Consider the following 22,391-nt stretch of genomic DNA (forward strand, 5'->3'; position numbering starts at 1 on the left):
TCTTCTAGGAATCTTTTTCCTCTCGGCCGAATAGACTTCTCCACTTGATGCACCAGCTGACATACTGACATACCTAAACTATCTGGGTTGTCAAACTTCAATGAATTATCATTGGTTTTCTAGAGGAACTATTAAGCAAAGGATACAATTATAAAAACAATTTTCATTTTAAAATAATTTGTCAATAATTTTCACAGCACACAATCTAATATCCTTTTATTTTAAAAAAGGGGAGCAGAACAGAGATTGCCAGCTGGAAAAATAAGCCTTTGCTCTATTCTGCTGCCCAGTCATGGCAACTTGCTCATCACAACTTCTACCGGAGATGAAAGCGTATCGTAAACTTGGTGCAAGCTGAGGACTGGATTAATCTCATTGAATCTCGTTTCTGTGTAGCGCTATCTTGTGCATTGATAGATACCTCTACTTCCTCAAGAGCTACAAGCAGGACCACCGTTGGGGCAGGATGTTGCCTTTTCCTTGGTGACTACCACTGTGGTCCAGCATGGCCAGTGCTGCCTGCACTTAAGATCATTTCATGGGGCCAGCAAGGCTTCTTTTTTTACAAAATGCCTCTTTAACCTAACACCTAGAGGAAGAGCAGATCAGTACTTTTCTCCTGACTATGAAGAAGATCACTCAGACATGCTGTTTGCAGAATGACTCTGTGAGGATGGACTCTACCAGCAAGAAGATTCAGTGACGGACAGAGGTTTAGTCATCTCCTGAGTTGTATCCTGAAAGACATTGCTTTGGAGTACTGGAAGACTTCGTAAAGTTATGAAACAGCCTTCAAGGAGGAATACAGAAATGGATTACATGCATTACTTAGGTAAATGTCGTCTGATTTACCCATTTTCCACATTAATAATGCTGATTATAGTTCATTTGCCAATGTGAAATGCCCTTAGTATTTCTTCTGACTCTGGAGACCGTCATGAATGAGGCACGACAGTTTGAAGCAGGAATCAGGAAGGAGAAAAATAAATTACAGTACTAAACACAGAAACTAGAAATATTCAGATAAAGTGCCAGCCCTGTTCAACAAGGTCATGGGAGGACAACCTAGTTTCAAATGCACCTCAAACTCATACATAAAAAGAGAAATCATTCTATTTTCCTCTTATTTTTGGACAGCTGGTGGGTGGTATCTGGTTGAACACTGTGTACAGTAATTATGGTTAAAATATTGTTCATATTCTTTTATTGCTATAGGGAAGAGAGAGTGTTGGCAGACTGAGTAGGCAGTGGAAGCAGACATTTTCCATCCTTTTGCAGAATTTAAATACACAATTGAAAAAATAGATTTTATTTTCTTTCATCAAAGAAAACCTTTTAATGCATGCATGCTTAAGCTACCCAAGCAGGAACACATCTTGGAATCAAGTGACAAATAAACAGGTGGAGTTTGAAAGTAATTTATGTTTTTCCCCCCAAGAAATAACAGATTGTAGTTGTACTTTGGCAATCTATTAACAATCAGACTTACTGAAACCAAAAAGGCTGTCAAAATCAACAGACAAATCTCTACAGGCACAAGACATGATTCTGTTTGGTCTTTATCAAAAAGCAACATAAACACAGACCTAATAAAGCAAAATACCTAGCAGGTAGTTTAGTGAATGATAAAAGAGCTACTGATAATGAATAAATCTGAATTTAGCCTCTGAATTAATAAACCTAAATAAGCAAGGAGGTGTGCAGTATGCAGCAGTATATTCACACAGGCCCAGCACTCTTGCCTCCGTGACTGTGGCTGTTGTGACAGCAGCGACACTGCAGGCGCTCATCCATCTGACCATGCCAGGGGCACACACTAACACCATGCACAGGAGCCGCACAGCAGCAGCAAATTACAACTTTACATGTGTTAACTCCAAAGATCATGTTAAGGAAAAGGAAAAATGGAGGTTTTCCCAATAAAGAAGAAACTTAAGGGAAACCAAAGGCCATGAGGTTGGTGACACTGCATTTGAATTAACTAATCTACTATTTCTGGCAGGATAAATATTAGCATAACTCTCAGAGTACTGTTTATTTTTAGGTTCTTTTGCTCCTACAGGGAACATTCTGAAAATTCATAAAGACCAGTGGTCTCTATTTAATAAATATGCTTATTTCTGGCAAAATAGTAAATCGCCTTATCAACATCTTAACTATTGGCAGTTACATAGTAATTTTAGTGATACCTTCTTCCTACTAGGTCAGATGCTACACACCTAGTCGGTGCTCTGAATTTTTTTTTGTTGTTGTTCTGTAGTGTTTTGGGGGCATATTTCTTCCTCTTAAGGCCTCGCTGCTGCTTTTCACCCACATGTGGATTGGTAAAATTTTAAACATTCTTCTAAATGCTCTTGCTATGTTATTACCACTCTAAAAGGTTCCAGGAAAAAACCTTGCCAAACACGAAGTCCTGGGACAACTGTAATGTTCTTCAACATTTGGTAAAATTCTGAAATGATAAACATTTTACTGGAAGTATTATGAGATAAGAAGTGTTAGAGCATTTTTGATTTCTAACCTACAAGATATTCACTATTTTATTCAAATAATTCTCTAGAAAAAAAGTCTGGTGCCTTCTCTGATCCTTTGCATAGATGTCAGGCTTGACCTCCTTATTTTTAGCAATACAATTCATTTTTACTTCAAGCTCCTAAGAAATTACCCCATATGAGATGAGAGCAGTTCTCTCATAAAATATAATAAACAGATGAAAGGATAGTTTACAGCTATGTTAAATAACAACTGCAGATCCCACTGTTACCCATTCCCTCAGATGGTGATACCACCCATTCCCTGAGTTCAGGCTATTTCCAACAATATCATCTTGAATCAGTTTTGCAGGGAAAGGGGACAGATTCGTGGTTTCAGTGGTCACTGGTTAGGAAATTTCTGAGTTTATTTTATGACTTACAGCATTTGAGAGTTGGATTTTTGAAGACAGAGTATTTTAAAATATTTTGAAGTGCTTTAAAACATTTTAAAAGACGGGCAATGTCAGATGTAGGGACAGACAGATTAACAGATAGCAAGAGACCAGACGACGGATCAAGTAATTGCTGTTTGTCACATGACTGCAGATACAGAATTTATCATACAGTTTTCACCTAACCAAGACTTCACTTACATTATGCCTTCCTTGATACTGAAAAAAGCCAAGAAATGATGCTGTCCTATGTGAAGTTATGTAAAGTAAGTTATGTAATGTAAAGTTATACAATTTGTCCCTCTGGTTGTAACTATACCATGATAACTTCCTCCAAACGTTTTCCAAAGTTACTGCAACCAGAAGCATTTAAAAGCCCATTTCATAGAGGACCTAGGGAAACAAATCAGTCTAAACCAGACGGGTGTACACCTTTGAGGTTTTAGCAAAAAATAGCTTCCCCAGTATGTCTAGCATTGGCACCATCCATTGTAAATGGAACAAACATAAATGTAAAATGAAAGGGAAGAGAGAGAAAAAGAACTACTACTACTTCTGTCTTTTTCAGTATGAACAACTCACTCCTTTTATGCAATCTGAGTCCTCAGGAATTGACCTTTCCCCAGCCCTTAGTGCCCTGCGGAGGTAGCTGCAGGACCAGCAGCGGGTGGCCCGTCCCTGCTGCCGCCGTGCCCGCGCAGTGCCAGGGAGCAGTGCCCCGCAGCACCCGGGGACAGGCCCCGCTTCTTATGGAAGGCCCAATCACCTCTCCTGCGCCCTGTACGTATGCCAGAAACCACCTGCCCTTAGCCTGCCCTTTGCAGTACCGCGCTAGTACGGTTTGCAGGGGGAGTGGCACGACATCCCACTGCTTCAGTTTTCACAACCGTGGAGATAAAAACAACTATTTTTATTTCAGAATATAAGTTTTAAAAATCTTTGGGCAAGTCAAAATGAAGAAATAACTGAAGTGAAGAGTAATTTATTACATGCCTCCTTTGTGCATGTGTAATACTGATTTTTTAGCTGACTTATTTGAAATTTTAATCAAAACTTACAACTCATCCATGAAATCTGCAACCTTTCACTGACGAAGCTTTTCATTGTCCAAATACAGCATAAAAATGTTGTTACTGAAAAGCCACCATTTACAAGCCTAATAAACTTGTGAAATGGCAACTTACAAAAAGCTTCCTCCAGGATTGCTTGTGATTTATGTGAGAAGTGAGTGTCACACTGGAATTAAAATCACTGCACTTCCCTTAAGCTGAAAACTGCACCTCACCAAGGAAAAAAAATGCTCTCTCTTCGGGAGTATTATAAAACTAGTTCAATGTGTGTTCAGTTTTCAGGGAAGTACTCTATAGCATTAGGGGTGTGACATACCTCTGGCCTTACTGGGTCTTCAATGCCAACAACACAAATGCAAGTCAGGTCAGATAAGATGTCGTTTTCGTTGTCCCAGTCAGGCTCTGGGCTGCTGCTGAAGTCTCGGAAAGCCACACAGATCGTTCGCAGGCCATCGCAGGCCATGGGCTCTATCACTTTCTTCACCATTTCATCACGGTCCCGTGGCCTGAAGACACGAGGTTCACCAGCTGCATTAAGGATCCTGGAACACCTTGTTTTAGTTTAAAAAAGAAAGTATATTTTAGTATTGACAGATTATTCTGCATTGTCAAAGCACAGCAAGCAATGCACTGGACTTACTTCTTGAGGACGATCTCAGAGGCCCCTTTGCTGTACATGCGGAAGCTGCCGTCGGGCATTTTAATGACAGTGCTCATGGATTTCCGCACCGAGTTGAAAGTGTAAACTTTATAGAGCTTCTCCTCAGGGATGAGGTTGCGCACAGGCTCATAATCCTGCTTCAAGTCCAGGACAAACCCCAGGAGGCCACACTCCGTCTTATTGCCCACCTGCCGAGGCAGGCCACCCTCCTTTTCCGGTGGCTGGAGGAAAGAGAGAACACAGATACGGTTTCCTCTCACAATTAGCAGTAATAATGACTTCTGCCTGGTAATGACAAAGCTGCAGTGTAGGGATTGAGATTTAAACCCCTAACTGGGCAATCATCTATTCCAATTTTTTTAAAAGTACCAAATACCTCAGAGTTATAACAGAATGGAAGCAACTATGCTCATGACAAGGAAAGCTTTCTTGCCTAAATAAATACATTTGATCTCTTTTTTTGTTTTAAATGAGCCAGAGGCAATTGAAGAGCTTGTGGTGCTTGGGCAATATATCATTAAAAATGAAGTCCTTTTCTTTAGGTTCTATATAATTAATTCTCATTTGTCACAAACATAATATTTTATCACTTGCTTAGAACTATTATTTTGCAGGCTTTCATGGGTATAAATGGGTATAATCCTTTAATTGATTAAAGGAAGAGTTGTCCTTTATGAGGTGTTTTATATTTTAAAATGAATCTACATCTAATAATTTCCACTAAAAAGGTATGTCAAACAATCTAAAATAACAGTTCTATATATCAAAACACTCATTTCCAGAATTACCATACTTCAGGCCACTGCTTCAGACAGTAAATGCTTTATATATTTGATGAAGGGAAAAAAAAAGGAAAACAAGGAAAGATAAAGAACATGCTAATCATTTTGCATCTCTTGACAGTTCTCAGCACTTGGCAATTTGCTCAGAGAGCTTGGACTTTCTATTCCAAGTAGGAAGAAATAAAAAAGAAACCACCACCAGTTTTATTTACGAATTTCATCAGAGTTGCAATACACCTCAACGCCAGAGTTTGCCATGCTGGGGAGATTTCAGACAGCTTGAAGCAATGAGGATGCTACCCACTGCTGCCAACTTCATTTTCTTGCCCTCTGTAGAATTAGGGAAGTGTTTGCTTAACCTAGGGCTAAAACTGAACCTATAGGAAGCAAGAGAAGAAAAAGTATTTTCACAACTAACAAAATATCACACTATTGCACGAAGATTTTGGGCTGACTAAACAAAACTCTCGAGTGTGACTGAAAGAAACTGCCTGTTTTGCAGAATTAGGCCTCCAATACTATAGCTAGAATAATGTCCATGCTCAGGCTTTAGAGCCCAGCATATCTAGGGAACAGTCAAGTGATGAAGGACAACGTGGGGAATGGTAAACAGAAATTACAAAACTAGTAATCCTATTTAGATTTCATTTCTTAAATAAGTGCTACCACAAAAGGGGGAAAAGTAGGACTCTAAGGAATTATTACCAAGTAAGTGTTACAGAGAACCACCCACCAATTTCAGTGGGTTTAGGAATGAAGGACAGATAGGAAAGAACAGACTGACCTAGAACTGAGGTAAGTGAAAAATCCAGCTTTTCTGTAAGAATCATCTCTCCATCAGCAAAGTATTTTTGGTGTATATTTTAAGGTGATTTCTTTTTCTGAGTGAGATATGTCTATAGTGAGCAACATACCATAATATAAAAATCTCTATCCCAGAGAGATTTCTCCTTCCAAAAATAATGGTGGCATCTCTAGCTCCTACATGAACCACCTGAATTATGAGTAAATGTAAAACATTGCCACTCAAAAATACAGTAATACAGTATAATAATTTTACTAACTTGTACAATCATTTTCCATAATTTCTTTTATGTGCTGTTGTAAATTCCCCCCAGATGACAAAATTCACGTAAGAAACCCTGTTTTCCACATACCTACAAATCAATTGTAGCTAGGCATATCTGACAGAACTGTTACATTCAAAGAACAGGAAGATCTTAGGTAGGAGTGAACAAAATGCCTTTCAAAACTGCTGAGGTGGTGATGCTAAGAGAGGCTGATTACTCCGTTCCCATCATGTTGAACCTCTTTCCTTTTCAGCTCTAAATTCTCATTGATGTTCTGGCTATGTTTCTCCCTGAAATCAGTGAATCTTGACATTGACTTCCATGGAGGAGGAAGGTCAAACACATTAGAAATCAGAGAAAGATAGTAGATTTCATTCTATTGCAGATACACAAACCTAGAAAATACTTAATTCATGTGTGTTTTCAACATCATCAGCTGTGAATGAAAATTGAGACAATAAAAATCTACCTACATTTCAGAACTACAAAACTGAGTATCAGAGATCTTCTAAAATAATTTTTATCTCACTTTCCACTTTTTACAGTGGTCTAAAAATAGATTTCTATTTAAGATGCCCTATATATGCAAAGGAGAAAAAAACTATCAGTAAGAAGAAAATGAGTAGACATTTCAGAAAAGTTTGAAAATCTGCTAACAAGTGGCCACCTCCCTCTAGAGCAGCTGCTGTCCCCATATTCTTTGTGTGTTACACTAAAATTAAACATATGGTGGTGAGAACTGGCAAATAGCACTTCCTTCCTTGGACTGTTTCAGCTTAAAATCTATATGCCAAAACCAGTCTCACTGCAGATTGTTCTTGACAGTCCTTTGCAGAAGCTGCTGGATGTTAAAACTTCATGCTGTGCTGTATCTACATTTATTTCTGGCACGAGTCTGCAGTGCAAGGCACCTGCAAGACCATGGAAAGGACAGGGCAAAAGGACTACTTTTGAGTCATTAAGGGGGAACTGTTTTCTTGAGGAAGAAAAAAAACTGCCCTTAACAGCGGGGAAAAGAGGCATCTCAGCAGTGTGCTTTGTGAAGGGGCACATATTTTTGAACACACTTGCTTCTCAAATACTCAGTGAAAGAGCTTTTGCTAGTCACAAGACAGCTACACATTGTAAAACCTTGAGCAGGGATTAATCAAATACATTGTTTCAGTAGTCTCTTTCCACTAGATTTTACAGATGGATTTCAAATGTTTTCTCCAAGTCTTCATATTACTTGCATAATAATATTCCAAATGCAATTAAATTCTCCCATGCAAAACAAACTGCAGGATATATGTTTTAAAGGCAGCTGTGAAAACTATCAAACCCAAACTAGGTCAAAATATGTATTATATTGTATTATAAAAGCTTAAAAATACCAACTAAAACTAATACCAACTAGTACTGACGTATTGCTGTATTCAATTACAAAAGGAATCTTAAGAATGATTTCTCAGGAAAACAGCTGACCTGTGTGTGTGGGGGCGGGGGCGGGCGCTAGAAATGGAGAAAAATCGGACATTCTGAGCATGCCTTAACTTCAACTTTCAACTTTCTGATCCGTCTTTTTGGAGGTTAACTTTTTATATCCCAAATTCAATTTCATTCATTTTCTAAAGTCTTCAAATGTTTCATCTTATTCTTCTGTGTTCTGCACAGACTGAACTGATACTTTAAAATAATTATTATAAACACATCAACTTCTTAAGCTAAGAAACAAATTTTGCCAGAATAAATATTTTAGTCATACTGAATTGCTCTATTCCATCTCTATTCACAAATGTCAAACACACAGAAGAACACATTTTTATATTTAAATTTTAAAAAATTCCATGCTCTTTTACTTTCTCTAAAAAGAAGAAATGGGAGGTGCAGAATTTTTCTATTTGTGGTTTTTAAAATGCAAAGATTGTTATGCAAATTTTATTTCACTTCTATTTACTGTTTAGAAAGCTCTTTTTCTGACTTCTCTCTTCACAAACAATGCAATCTAAGCTGTGGAACTTGCCTTTGGTTCTGCTGAACTTTAAACGTTGAACACCACACTCTAGGTAGACTCTTCCTATGTAACTCACTGGCTCTGCAGCCAGACCACAACTGACATACTGATTATACACATGAACAAGATACTACTAATTAAGCAAGCTGCAATGTTTTTTTTTTTTTCTGAATCATTTATAGATTATTTTGAAACATTTATAGATTTAAAAAAAATGGCATAAAGAGAATCCTAAGGAGACAAGGTTCGCTACCAATAGCTACCATCAGCTATATGCAGTTAAAATATTACTACTTTTTTACAAGGTCATAATTAAGGAATAAAAATTAATTCTAGCTACTCTTGAAGACAAATATGGAAAAATAATAACATTAATTTTAGAATAAGATTTATTGAATGAGATCACAGTTTGTCCCTACACAGTTAAAATTTTAAGTAGTTTTTACTGTGATGTGTGACAGTTAGCTCCGTTCTATACAGAGAGTAAAAAGCAACATGTTAAATTAGAGATAATGCTTACTGATAATCTACTTGCCATTTTCTAACTCCAAATTATCTCTGCAAGACACAATGTTGTTAAAATTCAGTTCAAGTAAAAAGTTTGAAAGCGGGTCAGCATAAAGGATTGAAAAAGAACAGTTAACTTCTTTGAGCAGGTTACATAATCATTTTGGCGTCAGAAGAAACGCACAGAACTAACCTTGTGTATCATCCTCATCTCTCTCCCTGAATTTTAAGTCCAACATTAAAAGCTTAAAGCTTTTTTTCTGACACTTATGCATACTGCTGAATAGACTCATGTAAATGTTCCTGTTCCATTGTATTATCTCCATTCATCAGAAAATAAAGTTGATCTTCTTTGAACCTTCAGAAGATTTTAAATATTTATACTGTAACTGATACAAATCCCTTCCTTTCCCTTTCTTAAAGCTCTAGCAAAGTGTATCAATTACTACGAATATTCCTTAAAGTCCACATTCCTTAAGGATGGACAGCTCCTAAAAACTTTCATCAGTTGGCTCCCTAATATTTTGGGACCCCTGATTATGCATTTGTCGTCTCAAAGGCCCCAAAGTACAAACAAGTGGAACAGGGCTCTAAAACAGACAATAAAAAATATTTGGGAGCCCTGCAATAGGTACTGGGCATATTCTGATGTTTTCTAAATATAACAGGATTTATGTTTGATACACTTGTAACAGTGTAATACAGGGATGTACAGAAGTCAGAAATAATTGTAGGGTGGCATGAAATCTGTTTTGAGGAATGGTAGTACAGCTCATCTGAAAACTAATGTACAGGTTTAAACAAGGAGTTTGAACCTGAAGAGTTTAATGACAGCAGACAGAGTGGGAAAAGGGAGAAGAGCACATATTCCCCACTGATGATGGCGTGTATTTTGAGCTCAGCGATTACCAAGAGCATGGACTGTATGAAAGAGAATTGGACGGGAAGAATCAAATAGTTAGAAGATGGTAGGAGAAGGAAGATAAAATCTTTAAAATTTGTACTATCCTTGTTTACCTGTCCCATTTCTCACTTCTTCAGGCTCCCAAGTTGAAAATAAGAAATTTTATAGAGAAAAAAAGGTTTAAACTTCTGCCTAAATTAATGATGCTTTCAATAAACTTCCCTATTTTTCTCACAACTGTCTCACAACTAGAAGAAAATGGCTAGTGCCCATAATGGCAGTGTCATGGTTGGCAACCTTAATGCTTTGCAGTTCAATTAAAATCATGCTGCTGTCCCAAATTTCAGATCAAGCTGCTAGGACTGAGGCAGACAGCAACGAACACGCAGACCAGGTAAAACCAACGCAATGATGTCCCCTGCCCTGCAGCCAGCCTTGACCACAAGCTCCTGCAGCAGTCTGGCACCACACTCAGCAAACGTACCAAGCCTGAGGACTAAAAGTTGGAAACAGAACATTGACATAGTTTAAAAATGAAGTCACACACTGGTAAGTTACTACTAGAAGTTAGTGGCCAGCACAGCTGCCTTTCCCCTGAACTTGGTACCGCAGCGGGGTCCTCTTAGCACTGTCCAGTCCCACACATGGAGACCTCTGCACTACTGGGAAGTGCCAGCATCCAGGTGCATCCGTACCGCATGGCAAGCCTGGCTTCCCATTCCCATTGCGAAGGCTGTAAAAGCTAATAAGCTCTGTGTGCACTGTGAAGTTACTGCCTTTTGCCAGCAAACCTTACTTTTTTAATTGTCAAACAACTACTATATTGAGACTTAGTTAACTTAACAACCATTGAACTATCAGAGCTTTTCAGATTTCCTCAGAAACTGGTAACAGGAATTTTTGAGTCTCTACTGCAAAGGGAGTAAAACACAATATATTTGATACAATAGCTACTATGGTGGAATTAGGTAGGTTTAGCTGACATAATTAGATATACCATGACATTTAAGAGGATATTTGGAGCCAGGCTTTCTGCATCAGATTAGCTCATGATTATTTAGTATTTTCCCCTTTCTCTAAAGAAAGGATTAAAAAATGGATCAATGTACTTAATTATGCAATACCATAGTACAGTGCAGTTCCTATGGCTAGCACTCAAGATGGATTCAGGGTATTCAGATAGAGCATTCTATACAAACTGCACGTTACGACATTTCTTGTGCTTTAAACAGCAGTAAAGTGATGTATAAAGAAGCTAGCTGTAGCTCTATGATGTGGCATTTCCTATCAACATGGCAAAGCGAGGTGAGCAGCAGTGATGTGGCTCAGCAAGAACGGACCAGGGCTTGCTGCAGCTCACATAGCAGAACAAGGAAAAAAATGCTACTGTCCATAAATTCTCGTAAGAGTGATTTTGGAAGAAGAAGAAACTGAGCATGAAAAACAGACAGAGGTTGGTGTCACTGTCTGGCCAAGTATTACCTATTTACATACAAAAAGAGCTGGCTCATGGTCAGCTTGTCCTGTAGGACTCCAAGGTCCCTCTACTCAGAGCTGTTTCAGGTCAGCCCCCAGTCTGTACTGGTGCCTAGGGTTATTCCTCCTTAAGCACAGAGCTCTGCACTTGCCCATATTGAACTTCATGAGGATTCTCAGAAGGGCAGCGCAGCCCTCGGGTACATCAGCTGCTCCTCCCCATTTTCTGCTGCGTGCAAGTTTGATGTGGGTGCCCTCTGCCCCTTCACCCATGCCAGCAATTCAAGTACTCAGTGAGCCCTGCAGTTCAGCCAGCTTGCACACCACCTCACTGGTCCATTTTTAATCAGTGGGGCAACTTTATCCCAAGCACAAAAAGGCAAGTTAGAAATATAGACAAAATGATCTACTTAATTCATTTGGCCCCAGAGCAAGGTGTTCTGATTTCAAAATGTAAAGATTAACCGATTACTTTTTGAAATTAACAATACACTTTCATAAAGTCATCACATGAAACCAAACATTATTTACTTCTGAGGGATCAAATATTGACAAATATGTTGTTCACATAAGTCATTAGCAATCCCAGGCTAATGTACCCCACGAGTTACTGATTTTTCTTTTCTTCCTTCATTATAGCTCTCTACTGTGAGCTTATATATATATATATATATACACATACATTTCAAGATGAAAGCAACTAAAACAGAAGGTTGAATGTCTAATGTAAAAGATGAAATTTTTTCAAAAACTTAGAAATCCCAGCTATGACAGTTGAGAACAGAGGCCAAAGGACTGTGCCTTGCTAAGACATCCCTGAATAGTCATGCAGTTATAACTAGGATGTGGCAGCCTTGGTGTTTCTAGATTATATTAAATTGAATCTAACAGATGCATATTTTTCTCCACACTTTCCACCAAATACTCTGCAAATAACTCATTTATCAGTATGAAGTGATTTTCCTATTGTTATTGATCAAAATCATTCACATATTTTGTGCCTAGTATATTATCGTTTAATGACAATTATTTGTTTTTTTTGAGTTTTAAAATACATTTGATTTCTAAATTTGAACTGCTAGAAAACTCCACCCTTCTCCTTTTGCGCAATAACTCTCACAGGGAGCAGCCAATTAGATTGATACTCATGCCATTCCAGCTTTGTGCAAGTGCAGCACAAACAGTAGACAAGCAACCTATATAATCAAAAGCATGATAATTGTGATTATTTAAGTACAAGATTTAATTTAATATTAACTATAAAAACAGAAACAAAACAAGGATATGTTCCTTCCCAATTAAGAATATTTTTAGAACAGACCAGGCTGACAGACATACCCTTTCTAAACTAAAACTAGAATTGATTAAAATTAAGAAGCGATTAACAAATCTCATAGGTTCACTGATAATTTGTCCTGGACATTTTGGAAAAGCTTGCTGTATTTCCATACATGACAAATAAGTTGAACTTTCTGATTTAAATGGAAAATAGAAATTGCACTTACTGTAAAATTCTAATTGGTGCCTCCATAATGACAGGAAAACATCTGCTACCTTGTTTTAGATCTATTAAACTGAGATTTTATAGCATGCAGATATCAGACTGGCTTCATGTATATTGCAGACACAGAAAATACTGGCAGGAGACAAATGCAAAATGCTGACTTGATTGGATGATGAAAATTCAATTTCAAGACAACGCTTCCATTTTAGTAAGTCTACCTCAACCTTAGAACCAATACTAGAATGTCATGTGCTTTGCAAACATTGAAACTCCTCATCTTTTAGATTTGAGGAAGAACGGATACATTTTCTTTATTGATAGCAGTCAGCTAACTAGCAATTACCCATTTCGAAAGAGTCTGCTGAGTCATGCACTCAACTTCAGGTGCAGTATTTTCTTCCTGCCATTCCAAGACTTTCTCTCTCCAACGTTCCCTAAAAGAACTTCATGCAATGCTTCTGAACGTGACATTACCGAAATTCCAGTTACACAGTATTCCTCTCTTTATATTAATGGTAAACTCTTACTCAAAATTAGTCAAGCTTTCTGAAAAGCCCTCAACTAAATAGACCAAAGTTCTTCTTACCTGTGCTCCCTACTATCAATTGCATTTGATTTTCAACACAACAAAACATAACAACAGTGCACACCACCTGTTATGTGTTATCTGAATGCCATGTTATCTAATAACCAACTTGTATTTTAATTTGTGTGATTTTCTCCATGCTTTTTACTAATGTGAGCTGGAAAGAAGAAAAGCTACAAGTCGGATATACGACCATTGCAGACCAGCCCTGACTACTGTCAGTGTTTCTCCTTTGTTGTGAAGGGCAGTGCAAAGCAACTTATCTGAATAAGATGAACACCAGCAGAATGAAGATGGCCCAGCAAAACGCACACACACGAGACAGCTTAGTAGCTGTTCCAACAGCTGAAGTCCTGAAATTCTTTCTAGAAGCTCTATTTTTCCATGCAAGGTGTCTACAAACAGGTCTGTCATTTCTTGGAATGATACTATAGAACAGTATAGTTTTGGCTATTAAAATACTCTGGAAACCTTTCCTTTGAAAGCTTTCAGAATTTCCTCTACAAGATCTTGGCTGCGAAAAGCATTTCATGTAAGGGACGCCTTCTGCTTTCTTTGTGAAAGTTCATCAAATGCCCTTGAGAAATCAGTTTTATCAAAGTCTCCTGCCCTTGAGAAACATATGCTTTGGGGAGTTTGCCTGGAATCTGCACATCCCTGGACTCCCTCTCCTCCCGAGATTTCTCAGGCATATTTGGCACCATCGTCGGGAACACAAAGGCCATTGTTTCTGGATGGCGTCCCACAGTCACTTGTAAATACCACCCAAGTATGATTGACGGGATTGCAGAGGGGTCAAGAGCTTCATGTGCAGGACGAGGAGATTGGAAGCTGGGAAGAAAGATGAGTACTGGGGGCTACCTGCGGAAGAAGGCGGCAGCTGGGATTCGAAGTCTCAGTTTGCTTTCTATATACTTAACACCAGCTTTCTAGGACTAACTGCCTCAAAAGGCAAGGAAAAAAAAAAGTAACCTTTTGCTTACATGAACAAAATTAGAATAAGTCTTATTAAATGCAATTTTGTTCACAATAATGATGCCAAAACAATTTAAACTCTCTTCAAGTCTACAAAGCAATGCATGCACATTTATTGCTCTAAAATTAGCAAGATGTTTTCTAGCACAAACTATATTGCTGATCTGTTGTACTTCAGTGTACCTTTTTTACAGTAATCTCATGCTCAGAGAAATATTCTTACAAATTATGTAGTATATTATTTATAAGCCATGTAGTATACAAATTGAACAGAATTAATGCCCTATTCCATTATGCAACACTATGAGCTTTTTCATCATCCTCTTGTTTTCTAAAAGGGTTGTTTTTGTATCTTTGCTTCATTATAAAGCCACTATTTTGAAAGGAAAATGGTATTAAATTAACATATTTGAAATTATTATCTTTCTGTTCCTGAACCACAGAGAACACAAAGAAAACCCCTTATAAAACAGAGGTAGCTGAACTAAGTTTTTCACCTATTGATGTAAAAACAAAAGCTCCCATCAAGACAAACATGCTCTCTGATAGTACCCCCCATGAGCTTTTGTTAGCACTGAATTCTAACTACTCTAACTCAACTGACTCCATCAATTCAGCTCCAAACTGTCACAGATTTTATCTCAGTAGGGTGTCACAGGCATGAAACATGTAATATAATTATTCTCCATACAAAATCATTTTATTTAAAAAATAAAAGTGATCAGACATCTATGAACAGTAATTATATCTCTAGAAGAAAACATTTTGCACATGCTCAGAAAAGGCAAATTCTAAAGACTTATTTGTAAAGAGCTAGCAGTTATCCCTGTACGTGATTCCTCTTGCACCAGTCCAAGACAAGTGGAAATGAAGCACTTAGAAGGAGCATAAATGACAGAGAACCCTATGCAGAAATTATCAGGAACTTCTTGCTGTATCATAACAAGTTGAAAAATGAATTTACTCATTTGCATACATGCAAGGAGGAGCTAACAGGGTAAATGGTATTATGGTCACTAAAACATTTACAGGAGACTACTCTGTCATCTTGGGGCACCAGCAGGAATAAATAGAATCTACAGCCACCATAGTGCGAATGCAGAGCTGTGGGCCAGTTTGAAGCAGCTTTTTGATCTTCGTTTTCTGTAAGATGATGTAAGAAAGAAAATAAATAAGATTTAACTGGATTACTAAGTGTAGTAGCTCGTACAGGAATCCTTCGACATGCCATGTTCTACGATACAGGACTCTCCTGCTTGCCCATCTTTTCCTCCCACTGCTTTCCTCCCTGCTGCTGAGGCAGGAACATCATCCCTTTCTCCGACAGTTACACCAGAGAAGGAATTAAGGAAAAGCGCTGTCAGGAGCTGCAGTCCTCTGCCTGCCAGTTGCATTTACATTGAAGTTCACTGGATAGTGAAACTTCAGACTTGATGACCTTGAGGGTCTTTTCCAATCATAATAATTCTATGATTCAGTGAAACAACCAGCTGTATCTGAGAACGTTAATGTCACCTCTTCCACCTGCCACACTTCTCACATACCCTGAGGCAACCAGTCCTGCCTTGGACACCCTGGGAGCAAAAACGGCAGCTCTTCCCGGCCGACTCCGCAGCTCCGCCCTCGGCAGCCCCCTCCTCCTACAGCTTCACCAGAGCTTCCGAGGGGAAGCTTCCTGACTGACGCAGGGAAAATCCTGCCTGGCAGAGCAACCCAGCTTATGCTTTTCCCACTCAAGTAATCTCTTCTAAACAGACTTACCTCAACTAGTAACTCGGTAGCTCTTTCATTGACAATAACAGCCATATTTGTACTTATTACATAAAACCTCAGAGGCAAGTCATGAGTGAAGATCACTGCTCTCTCCTAATCACCAGTCCTACAGCAGGGACAGTTAATTAAATGATCTATTGCCACTACTCTCATTATTATTTACACAGTCATTAATATGCACATTATATGCTGTCTTGTTATTGCCTACATTATTCTGAGGAAAAGCTTAGCAAACACATTATGAAAAAGTTTTAAAGTTTTTTATGATGATTGCCTTGCTTATAACAAATATATGGAGAGATACTTCGGCCTGCATTTTTAGTCCCATCATCTTCTCCCATATATACTATAAAACTACATTATATAATTGTTCAATACCCTGTGAACAAAAAAATAAAAATTGAGATATGGAACAGACGAAAACTCTTGCAAATGTTAGAGATTTTCAGATTTCAGTTTGTCATTTCAGGTCTTAAAGCCCGGTCTATACCAATTCTTATGTCAATAAGAGAAATTTGAGCAAGACACAGAGACAGATATACATGCTTATTTACAAAGAAAACTAGAACTAACCAAGAATACGTTTTCCATATTTCTCAAAAATTGGTTTTCAGGTTTTACCATCCTACATTTTCCTACTTAGTATCGTGATGATTTCTAATAGAGACACTTCAGAAATGTTGCAAATAAAACAAATGATAATTCAAGTCCAAATTAAATTCCTGATTTATTAGAAATACTAACTTCATGGCCATGCAATCCGTCAGCAATCATACATCTGACACCAAATAAATCTGCTTCATTACTTTACAAAATTGTTTTACAACAGTCTGTCCTTAGTTACTATCTGGTTAATCTCCTCTTTGAAATAGTGAGACCATTCTTTGTTTAACCAAAGTCTTTGAGGAAAGGAAATTTCACAGCATGCTGCATTTGCAAAATGCCCTTTTGGAAATGGGATGGGAAGGACTGAGTAGAGCTGGAAAGAGAAGGTTTCAGGGTCTATGCATTAGGGCTGGAATATATAGATAAAAAGCTCAAAGATGCAGAAGAGTGAATATCATGCTTCACATGGAAATAAATAGGGTACTGTACAACATAGCCAGAAAGGCAGGTTTCTCTAAAAAATAAGAAACATCTTGTGTTCTAGAAATAAAAATCTTAGGCATGATACTATTTGCTTGCCTTATTTCCCCAATCTGAATCATTGCTATGTGGCATATTTGCCATCTTGCAAGACACAGCCACTTCCACTGCTATCTCCAAAGTGACTTTGCATAAGTCATGTCCTGTTTCAGTTCTGTTTCCAGTATCATTGGTTGGATTGACATTAACCTTGATGTGAATTTTAAATGGAACAAAAGCACCATTTAGTCACAGAGTCAAACCTGGATGTTAGCAACACAACAAATTAATCCCATCTTTTCTTCAGCTTCATGTGTGCCTTGATCAGTAGGACCCGTGATGCACAACAGGATTTAAATCTCAATTTTATGAATAAATCAGGTGTCAGTAATAGGATAATGCCACTGAAAATTTAGACAAATTATGAATTACTCTATGAAGAAAAAGTTTGAGACAATATCCTAGCGACTAAACATCATATAATGAGCACTTCAAGGCCAAGAATATGTGTAATTGGCAAAGTTCTATTGCTACTCACCCAAAACAGACGATGAAAAATTTCTAGTATTGGCCTCAAATTACTTACTCGGAGGATGGTCTTGCCAACCTCCTAAATCCAGCCCTATTGATCTGGATCCTGACACCCTGGAACAAGCTAAAAATCATGTTGTTTTGTTTTTTTCCAGATTTTCTGTGAAAGTTTTCCTTGGTGTTTCTCTTCATATCATGTATTTGGTAGTTTACCGTATCTCTAAAATAGCAGAATACCAGGTGTAAAACCTGGAGCAGAGCCTTATGAGCTCATGCACATCCACTTGCTCTTTTTCAGGCAGGGAGAAATTAGAATCAGTGAAATGCAACATCAGGTTATCCACCTGCCAGTGCAGGGTTCTCTCCTCCATGCATTTTGCTGTGCTTTTTCTGGACCGCTTGAAATACACCAGAAGCAGGAGATATTTCCACTCCAAGTGTATTCCATAATAACAGTACAGGAAGATGATTCAGACTTGTTCCTGTTTCCTTGTCTCATCTGAATCCCAATGACACTGACAGCAAGTCATTACACTGGCTAAACTGAAAAATTCCCCCAGATACATTTCCTTTTGTTTACTGATTTTCAGGATTATGCAAAGCTAAACTTTGGACAGATCCATCCTTATAGAAAAATGGCAGCCAAATTACATTCCTCCTCCTACCCATCCTGCTCAACCTTCAAACACAAGTCACTGAAAGCTTGACACATGATCTAAAGTTGCAGTATATTTTTGCGCATTGCCTGAGGAAAGAAAGCAGAGGTATGAAAATCATTTTGAAGGATGGCCTCTGCTCAAATTGTCACCAAAATTAACTCAAACCATTCCAAAATGACTAGTACCAACCTTCCTATGGACAAAACCTGTGACTGCTGGGCCAAGAACTTGATGCAGAAAGACAGGGCCTAAAATGGATGCACATTGCGCTGTGCGGTGTAGGTGGAATTACTGCTGCTGCCAGGCTCTAGCCATGCTTCCCTGTTATATTCCAGTTTTATCTTTCTTTTCCAGTTGCCCTCACTGTGACATTCTGCTTCCTGTGGTTCTCATCTCTTTTCGAACTCCTATTTCTTCCCCCAAGGTGACCTGCTTATGCACAGACGAGTCAACCTTGACTGACAGCTAGACCTCTGTCTGATAAATGACATTTCACAGACCTCAAGTCAACAACTGGGACTACTCCTGCTATTTGCTGCTTAATGTTAATAGAAGGGAACTATGGAAGAAAAAATAGAACTCAGGCCAGCCCAACTTTAGTTGTCATTTAATATTAACATAAATGAGAGCTTGCCTCAAACTTTTTTTTTTTACTCTTTCTGTCCCCATTTCTGCCCTCGTTTTTTAAATGCATCTATTTTAACTTGGGACATTGTTAGCAGTGATGGGTCAACTTACTGGGATAAAATAAGAGCAGGCCTGCACCATCATGCACATTACAAACAAATGGTAATTTTATCTGCATATTGACAATGGAGGTATCAGCTTGAGAAGAAGTTTTACAACCACCATGCAAAGAATCTTTCCCAGTTCAACTGCCAAAAAAACTAAAAGTGTATTTTTGAGAACAAAGCCTATATCCCTTATGGTCCTTTTTCAAATAAAGGAGAGCATTTTAGTCAGCTCCAACAGTAGGTTCATTTAGCTTGACTGCCCTTGGCAGGCTGCTCCAATAAAACCTGGGATTTTTTGCTGTTGCCTCAGGAAACAGAACTTCTGATGGTTCTGTGCTGGGGACTGTACTCTCTGATCTACTGGGTTTCAAGCTTTGCGAAGAAGTGATCCGGCCTGTTAATTACTCCAAGCCCATTTTACTCCATGGAAATAACCTCTCTTTCCTAAACAGCTAGGATCCCCTTCTCCTTTTTTGAAAATACTTTATAAGACACACACACGCACAAAAAGTTGAGTGCTCTGCTTGACAGTAAGAGAGGAGGGCAACTACTGCTGAAAAGAGTTGACATTTCCATCCTCTTTTCACTCATAACATGAATACACATGCACAAACCCACAAACAAATACACTTTCCAAGCCTTTAGATGATTCAGTAGGAAACTTCCAAACTACCCATAAACTTATCCCCCTCTTTCAATACTGTATTCCCCCAAATAACTTTAAAGCATCCTAGAAAATGTAACTATTAAGAGTAATGAAATCAGAAAAAATGAAAGAAGAATTGAATGTCTGAATAGTATTTATATATTATGCTTAAGAATTTTTTTCTTTAAGAACAAATAGATACGCCAATTTTGAGTAATTGATAAGTGAAATAATCTAAAGCTTTTACATCTTTTTATTTTTCCTGTAATAAAAAAATATTTTCACTTAGAACAACTCTTTTACAACCATTTCTGATAGTAAAAATAGCTTCTTCATGCAACCCAGATAGCTACTACTTTTGGATGCAAAAATTCTTCACCCATTTGAAGAATTATTCGCTTGGCTACCACATCCGTGTTCCCTATACATACATGAAGATCTCAGCTATCCCTGCAAAGCAGCTGTTGTACTAAGATCTTACTTTCAATTAGAACATTTTGACATTGTAGATGGTAGTTTTTACTAATGGTTCTTTTCTTACAGATCACCTAGCTGTTCTGCCAGCCTTCCCAAACCGCTCCGCGATGATGTGTGTGTGTGTGTGTGTGTGTGTGTGTCACAAAAAGCAGTAAGGTGAATGAACAGCTTCCTTTCTCTCTTAGTAAAGCTGTAATGGCTGAATTTTTGGCTCTCTCCTATCACTCCTTGCCTCCCTGCAGACAAGCTGCGTTCTCAGGATCACTCTTACTGTTAAAGTTCCATTGGGAAATGTGTTACTGGCTTCAACTAATTTTTTTTCCTCCCTCCTTTATTTGCCCCTTCTGGCTCTGTCTCATAGAGTCTTTCTTGTTCAAAAAGTTTTACAAGGTGGACACATCTATTAGCAGGCTAATGTATGCTTACTTCATCTCATATTTTGGCTGGAGTGTGTGAAAGGGAGTGAACGTCTTACACTTTCCTATGAGATCTTTCGTTTCTTTCCGTATCCTCAGTTCAAGTGCCCCTGCCTTGTGCTGTCTACTGTGCAAACAGTAAACATCACTGCAAATCCCCAAATTAGTATAATCAGAGTGGAAAGGATACTCATCTAATGCAACTACTGGTAGTTCTGTTGCACCCTAGGCTCCTATCCAGGACCAGATGAAATACCCATGTTAGACCCTGACAGCAACCAGTTCAGCTGAGCCCTTCAAGTTGGTGCTGAAAATCGTTTGAGTACCATGGTGAGAACTTGCTATACTCACCCAGCAAGTAGGTCATCTGTAACTCCTGACAGTTGTCCGGAGGCTTGAAGAAATACTTTCCCGATTAAGTCTCAGTTTATGCAAATAACAGTCCAGTTGAAGAGTTCAATCACTAGTTTCGCTACCTGGAGTCTCTGTTTCATTACTGCTCCACGATACTCAACATCAAGGTACTTCCATCCAAAGTGCAATAGAAGTATTTCGAAAATGCAAATTTTGTTTTCAGAGTAAGAGTTGTTTTACAGTCCCCAGCTTCATGCAATAGTGTATGCAGTGTCCTTTTTACTTTTTGCAAAAGCTATCAATAATTTTAAGGGTGGGGGAGAAAAGCTTTCTGTAGAAAGCAGCATAAAAGCAGCATTAAAGTTGCTGTATAGCTAATGGAATGCTAAATCAGTTCAGCTAATACTTCATTCCTTGGAAAACATTACAAAGAGCTAGATTTAATGACTCTATTGTTCAGCTGGAATAATTTGTATTTAATTTCTCATGGAAATCCATATCCTATCTCAAAGAGTTATATTATTTTCTTTTTGTATTTTTTATGAATGGTTCAATTGCCCTTTAATCAAAATATAATGCAAGAGGGAACATTTCTCATTCAGCAGAGCATCTTTGCTAATTTTATGGTCCCATATGCGATCACTCCAAACATAAGTTCATACGAAGTGCATGTGCAGTGTACACATAACTAGATAACTAATAATAGAACATGCAAAATTCAATCTTAGTGACCTAACACATATGCCCTTTGGGTTTGAGCTAATATTCACAACTTGATTAAATATGCTCTAAGAATGAATGCACAAATATGCCTTCACTGTTCGCAGTCAGAAAAATAATTCTGTATACTTTAACCGGGAAATAACTTCCTTATGCATTTTTTAGTCTATTCATCTATGATCTAGAATTAACAAGGACCGTGGAACAATACCTTCCAACTTAAAATGTTACAGCAATAATCAATAAAGATAACTAACTCTTCTGCTTCCGGTGGTGGTATTCTCTTAAGGTCCTTATTGCAAAGCTAAATAATCACCGTTGATATTACACAGGTTAGCTCAGATAGTTACGTTAGGTATCTGAAACAAAGATGATTTCCAGAGAATTCACCAATTTATCACTTTTACAGAGAACTAAAATAGAACTGAAATTGAGGAAGACTTCCTAACAGGCACATGCAATTCATTTCAATAAGCAACAATGAAGTCAAATCACAGCAAAA

General features: G+C 38.1%; 1 protein-coding gene across 9 annotated transcripts in view; it reads right to left on the minus strand.

Moving 5' to 3' along the window:
* Positions 1-22,391, minus strand: part of ATP2B2 (ATPase plasma membrane Ca2+ transporting 2) — a 198,821-nt gene that overhangs the window by 43,547 nt on the left and 132,883 nt on the right. For all 9 annotated transcript variants that reach the window (XM_088522895.1, XM_088522894.1, XM_088522901.1 and 6 more), the window contains 2 exons: positions 4,637-4,878; positions 4,313-4,547 (listed from right to left, as the gene is read on the minus strand). In XM_088522895.1, coding sequence (XP_088379021.1) covers positions 4,313-4,547; positions 4,637-4,878 — 477 coding nt within the window. The remainder of the gene's footprint in view (positions 1-4,312; positions 4,548-4,636; positions 4,879-22,391) is intronic.

The sequence above is a fragment of the Tinamus guttatus genome, unplaced genomic scaffold, assembly GCF_059628265.1.
Source record: "Tinamus guttatus ecotype Peru unplaced genomic scaffold, ASM5962826v1 Tinamus_guttatus_pri_ptg000169l, whole genome shotgun sequence".
Taxonomy (NCBI): Eukaryota; Metazoa; Chordata; class Aves; order Tinamiformes; family Tinamidae; genus Tinamus; species Tinamus guttatus.